The following is a 6,589-nucleotide window of genomic DNA, read 5'->3' on the forward strand; positions in this document are numbered from 1 at the left end:
TGGACAGACTGACCGAGGTTGGACAGACAGACCTGAGGTTGGACAGACTGACCGAGGTTGGACAGACTGACCTGAGGTTGGACAGACTGACCTGAGGTTGGACAGACTGACCGAGGTTGGACAGACTGACCTGAGGTTGGACAGACTGACCGAGGTTGGACAGACTGACCTGAGGTTGGACAGACAGACCTGAGGTTGGACAGACAGACCGAGGTTGGACAGACAGACCTGAGGTTGGACAGACAGACCTGAGGTTGGAGAGACTGACCGAGGTTGGACAGACAGACCGAGGTTGGACAGACTGACCTGAGGTTGGACAGACTGACCGAGGTTGGACAGACTGACCGAGGTTGGACAGACAGACCGAGGTTGGACAAACTGACCTGAGGTTGGACAGACTGACCTGAGGTTGGACAGACTGACCGAGGTTGGACAGACTGACCGAGGTTGGACAGACAGACCGAGGTTGGACAGACTGACCGAGGTTGGACAGACTGGCCTGAGGTTGGACAGACTTACCTGAGGTTGGACAGACTGACCGAGGTTGGACAGACTGACCTGAGGTTGGACAGACAGACCGAGGTTGGACAGACAGACCTGAGGTTGGACAGACAGACCTGAGGTTGGAGAGACTGACCGAGGTTGGACAGACTGACCTGAGGTTGGACAGACAGACCGAGGTTGGACAGACTGACCTGAGGTTGGACAGACAGACCTGAGGTTGGACAGACTGACCGAGGTTGGACAGACTGACCTGAGGTTGGACAGACAGACCGAGGTTGGACAGACTGACCTGAGGTTGGACAGACAGACCTGAGGTTGGACAGACAGACCGAGGTTGGACAGACAGACCTGAGGTTGGAGAGACTGACCGAGGTTGGACAGACAGACCGAGGTTGGACAGACTGACCTGAGGTTGGACAGACTGACCGAGGTTGGACAGACTGACCGAGGTTGGACAGACAGACCTGAGGTTGGACAGACTGACCTGAGGTTGGAGAGACTGACCGAGGTTGGACAGACAGACCGAGGTTGGACAGACTGACCGAGGTTGGACAGACTGACCGAGGTTGGACAGACAGACCGAGGTTGGACAGACTGGACGAAGTTGGACAGACTGACCTGAGGTTGGACAGACAGACCGAGGTTGGACAGACTGGCCTGAGGTTGGACAGACTGACCGAGGTTGGACAGACAGACCTGAGGTTGGACAGACTGGCCTGAGGTTGGACAGACTGACCTGAGGTTGGACAGACTGACCGAGGTTGGACAGACAGACCTGAGGTTGGACAGACAGACCTGAGGTTGGACAGACAGACCGAGGTTGGACAGACTGACCTGAGGTTGGAGAGACTGACCGAGGTTGGACAGACAGACCGAGGTTGGACAGACAGACCTGAGGTTGGACAGACTGGCCTGAGGTTGGACAGACTGACCTGAGGTTGGACAGACTGACCGAGGTTGGACAGACAGACCTGAGGTTGGACAGACAGACCTGAGTTTGGACAGACAGACCGAGGTTGGACAGACTGACCTGAGGTTGGAGAGACTGACCGAGGTTGGACAGACAGACCTGAGGTTGGACAGACAGACCGAGGTTGGACAGACAGACCAAGGTTGGACAGACTGACCGAGGTTGGACAGACAGACAGAGGTTGGACAGACTGACCGAGGTTGCACAGACTGGCCTGAGGTTGGACAGACTGACCGAGGTTGGACAGACAGACCTGAGGTTGGACAGACTGGCCTGAGGTTGGACAGACTGACCTGAGGTTGGACAGACTGACCGAGGTTGGACAGACAGACCTGAGGTTGGACAGACAGACCGAGGTTGGACAGACTGACCTGAGGTTGGAGAGACTGACCGAGGTTGGACAGACAGACCGAGGTTGGACAGACTGACCTGAGGTTGGACAGACTGACCGAGGTTGGACAGACTGACCGAGGTTGGACAGACAGACCGAGGTTGGACAGACAGACCCGAGGTTGGACAGACTGACCGAGGTTGGACAGACAGACCGAGGTTGGACAGACTGGACGAAGTTGGACAGACTGACCTGAGGTTGGACAGACTGGCCTGAGGTTGGACAGACTGACCTGAGGTTGGACAGACTGACCGAGGTTGGACAGACTGACCTGAGGTTGGACAGACTGATCGAGGTTGGACAGACTGACCGAGGTTGGACAGACAGACCTGAGGTTGGACAGACTGACCTGAGGTTGGACAGACAGACCGAGGTTGGAAAGACAGACCTGAGGTTGGACAGACTGACCTGAGGTTGGACAGACTGACCTGAGGTTGGACAGACAGACCTGAGGTTGGACAGACTGACCTGAGGTTGGACAGACAGACCGAGGTTGGACAGACTGACCTGAGGTTGGAAAGACAGACCGAGGTTGGACAGACTGACCTGAGGTTGGACAGACTGCCCGAGGTTGGACAGACTGACCTGAGGTTGGACAGACTGACCGAGGTTGGACAGACTGACCTGAGGTTGGACAGACAGACCTGAGGTTGGACAGACTGACCGAGGTTGGACAGACAGACCTGAGGTTGGACAGACAGACCTGAGGTTGGACAGACAGACCGAGGTTGGACAGACTGACCTGAGGTTGGACAGACTGACCGAGGTTGGACAGACAGACCGAGGTTGGACAGACTGACCTGAGGTTGGACAGACTGACCGAGGTTGGACAGACTGACCGGGGTTGGACAGACTGACCTGAGGTTGGACAGACAGACCTCAGGTTGGACAGACTGACCGAGGTTGGACAGACAGACCGAGGTTGGACAGACTGACCTGAGGTTGGACAGACAGACCGAGGTTGGACAGACTGGCCTGAGGTTGGACAGACTGACCGAGGTTGGACAGACTGACCTGAGGTTGGACAGACTGACCTGAGGTTGGACAGACTGACCGAGGTTGGACAGACTGACCTGAGGTTGGACAGACTGACCGAGGTTGGACAGACTGACCTGAGGTTGGACAGACAGACCTGAGGTTGGACAGACTGACCGAGGTTGGACAGACTGACCTGAGGTTGGACAGACTGACCGAGGTTGGACAGACAGACCGAGGTTGGACAGACTGACCTGAGGTTGGACAGACTGACCGAGGTTGGACAGACTGACCTGAGGTTGGACAGACAGACCTGAGGTTGGACAGACAGACCGAGGTTGGACAGACTGACCTGAGGTTGGACAGACAGACCTGAGGTTGGACAGACTGACCTGAGGTTGGAAAGACTGACCGAGGTTGGACAGACTGACCTGAGGTTGGACAGACTGACCGAGGTTGGACAGACTGACCGGGGTTGGACAGACTGACCTGAGGTTGGACAGACTGACCGAGGTTGGACAGACTGACCGAGGTTGGACAGACTGACCGGGGTTGGACAGACTGACCGGGGTTGGACAGACAGTCTGTCCAACTAGGTCAGTCTGTCCAACTCGATCAGACCGAGTTGAAAATACTGACCTGAGGTTGAAAATACTGACCTGAGGTTGGACATGTCCTCCATTAGTGGTGGGATGTCTCTAAGCCTATTGTTGCTGAGAACCAGGGTATCCAGATTTTTCATCCGGCTGATGTTTTCCGGAAGTTTCTCCAGCTCATTCCGTTGCAGCCACAGCGTGTGCAGCTTGTCCATCCTGAGGACAGATGCTTTTTATTGGCTGTTGCAGAAAGTGGGTCTCAGGTGTCTTTCATGGCTTACCTGTGAATGTCCTCAGGTAAGCGCTCCAGACGGTTCCCTCCAACATCAAGCCACTCGAGTGCCGGCAGCGCAACAATGCAGTCTGGAAGAACGCTGAAGTCATTCATGGAGAGATCGAGGTGCTGAAGTCTGGACAGGTTCCTCAGCTGGACACAAAAAGACACCAGACCTTAGACCAGCTGAGACCAGATCCTGTTCCTCAGCTGCTCAGATAGGCTGGTTTAGGTTTCTGTTGGCACGACCTGGGTACTAGCGGTTCAGGTTTTTGTTTGACCCTTAGTTAAAGTCAATGTTTCTGTTGCTACTTGGTACAGAAGTTGTACCAGGAACTGCAAGTTCAGGTTTTTGTTGGTTCCTGAGGTAGAAGGTGTCATTGTTACTGTCAGTAAATGTTTTTGTTGACACCTGATCTACAAGCTGCCCCTGGTACTGCTGGTTTAGGTTTCTGTTACCACCTGATTTAGAAATAACCCTGAGTACTGAAAGTTCAAGTCTGTCTTGGTGCCTTGTCCAGAGGCTGACCAGAGTACTGCTGGGTCATGTTTCTGTGTGCACCTGGTCCAGAAGCTGTCCATGTTTGGCTTAGGGTCTAATTTTGAGTTCACACCTAGTGTATGAGCTTTCTGTACTTTTTACCAGTCTGACTTGATACCTGGTCTGGAAGGTCATTCAGGTCACGGTTCATGGCCAGCTCGAGCTTCTCCAGACTCTCACATCCACTAAGTTCTTCGGGAACAAACTGGATCCTGTTGTAGCTCAGCAGCAGTTCTCTGAGCTGGGTCAGCTTCCCTGAGACCAGAACCAGAACACAAGAACACAATGGGATGAAACCAGGACAAGTTTGAACATCTAGAACTGAAGATAGAAGTTGTGCATGCTCACCAATCTGGTGTGGGATCTCAGAGATTGCATTCCGCGACAGATCCAGAACCAGAAGGTTCTGGAAACTGGAAATGAAATGAGGGATCTTTGTTAGTCCGGTCCGGTGGATCTGCCATTCCTGGACCTGACTGAGCTGGACCAGACATCTGGGCAAAGACTGAGAAAAGACATGTTGGTCAATGGTCCTGGAGTTTTACGGAGGTTATACCTAGATGGGACCTGGATCAGACAGTGGTACCAGATTTATATCTGACCCAAATTGGACACTGTAATCATCAGAACAGGGAGGCTGACCTGGTCCAGATCTGAATTACACACCTGGACTAGTTCAGGGGACAGTACCTTCCACTCCTCCTGTTCGATCTGGAGGATCAGACGTCCTTCTTTTGTTTGCAGTTTCTGTTTCAGGCGAGCCAGAACTGCCCTGTCCTCCCAGACTCCAACAGCAAGTCTGCACCAGGAACATCAACACCAGTGAGAAAAAGGATCATGATCAGAGTCAGGACCAAAACCAGAACTATGTTTAAGCATAACGGCCACCATTACCAAACCCGAAAAACCAAACCCCAAACTGCTTGAGAGAGAACTCCAAAGTCCCTTTTCAGTTCCAGAATCTATTCTAACCTTGGACGGACGAGTGACTGGGCCCTGGCTCCTGGCCTTGGGCTCATGAACCCTGGCCCTGGGTTCCCGAAGCCCAGCCTTGAGCTCCTGGTCCCTGGCCTTGGGCTCATGAACCCTGGCCCTGGGTTCCCGAAGCCCAGCCTTGAGCTCCTGGTCCCTGGCCTTGGGCTCATGAACCCTGGCCCTGGGTTCCCGAAGCCCAGCCTTGAGCTCCTGGTCCCTGGCCCTGGGTTCCCGAAGCCCAGCCTTGAGCTCCTGGTCCCTGGCCTTGGGCACTTGGTCCCTGGCCTTGGGCTTCTGGTCCCTGGCCTTGGGCTTCTGGTCCCTGGCCTTGAGCTCCTGGTCCCTGGCCTTGGGCTTCTGGTCCCTGGCCTTGGGCTTCTGGTCCCTGGCCTTGAGCTTCTGGTCCCTGGCCTTGGGCACTTGGTCCCTGGCCTTGGGCTTCTGGTCCCTGGCCTTGGGCTTCTGGTCCCTGGCCTTGAGCTCCTGGTCCCTGGCCTTGGGCTTCTGGTCCCTGGCCTTGAGCTCCTGGTCCCTGGCCTTGGGCTTCTGGTCCCTGGCCTTGGGCTTCTGGTCCCTGGCCTTGAGCTTCTGGTCCCTGGCCTTGGGCTTCTGGTCCCTGGCCTTGAGCTCCTGGTCCCTGGCCTTGGGCTTCTGGTCCCTGGCCTTGGGCTTCTGGTCCCTGGCCTTGAGCTCCTGGTCCCTGGCCTTGGGCTTCTGGTCCCTGGCCTTGGGCTTCTGGTCCCTGGCCTTGGGCTTCTGGTCCCTGTCCTTGGGTTCTCGAAGCCCAGCCTTGGCTCCTGGACCCTGACTGTCTACCATATTATGATACTGCTCCATTATTAGAGCACTGTTTTCAACCAATAGGAAGAGTGGACGGGTTCTAACCTGCCGGTAACCACGCCCCTGGACGCCCTCTTGTCCTCCTCCTCCTTCCTCCTCCTGATCCTGGTCTCCCAGAGAGCTCTGATGGAGCTCACTGAGCCACACGAAACCACACCCTCCATGATGGCCACGTGATGTCAGAGCACACTGACGGACGGGTAGGACGACCTCTGACCTCAGAGCTGCAGCCTGAACCTCCTATCAATCAACCTATGTAACATTACATTATTGATCAGTTATCAGTTTACTGAAACGCTGACATTTATTAAAACATCAGGGAGTTTAATCTAGTTATTAATAATCGGGCAGCGGGATCATTACCAAAGTTCAGAACCCAACGTAGACTTCCATTACAGCCCGTCAAGGTCTCAGTTAGCGGGTTAGAGTCCAGCAGGCCCAGAACCCAAGAGATCCAGGTCTGGTAGAGTCAGTACTGGGTTCAGAAATCATGTTTGGTCTCACCTTCCTGCAGCGCGTCGTC

The 6,589-nt window shown here is 54.7% G+C and overlaps 1 protein-coding gene across 2 annotated transcripts in view; it reads right to left on the reverse strand.

Moving 5' to 3' along the window:
• lrrc39 (leucine rich repeat containing 39) overlaps positions 1-6,582 on the reverse strand; it is a gene marked incomplete at its 3' end in the record, with an annotated part of 48,092 nt that extends 41,510 nt beyond the window's left edge. For both annotated transcript variants that reach the window (XM_079245140.1, XM_079245141.1), the window contains exons 1-7: positions 6,430-6,582; positions 6,112-6,318; positions 4,942-5,050; positions 4,600-4,756; positions 4,370-4,506; positions 3,718-3,863; positions 3,500-3,652 (exon numbers count right to left, since the gene is read on the reverse strand). In XM_079245140.1, the coding sequence (XP_079101266.1) occupies positions 3,500-3,652; positions 3,718-3,863; positions 4,370-4,506; positions 4,600-4,756; positions 4,942-5,050; positions 6,112-6,230 (821 nt within the window). In that variant the 5' untranslated portion in view covers positions 6,231-6,318; positions 6,430-6,582. The remainder of the gene's footprint in view (positions 1-3,499; positions 3,653-3,717; positions 3,864-4,369; positions 4,507-4,599; positions 4,757-4,941; positions 5,051-6,111; positions 6,319-6,429) is intronic.
• Positions 6,583-6,589: the final 7 nt, after the last annotated feature.

The sequence above is a fragment of the Telmatherina bonti genome (genome assembly GCF_933228915.1).
Source record: "Telmatherina bonti genome assembly, chromosome: 8".
Lineage (NCBI taxonomy): Eukaryota > Metazoa > Chordata > Actinopteri > Atheriniformes > Telmatherinidae > Telmatherina > Telmatherina bonti.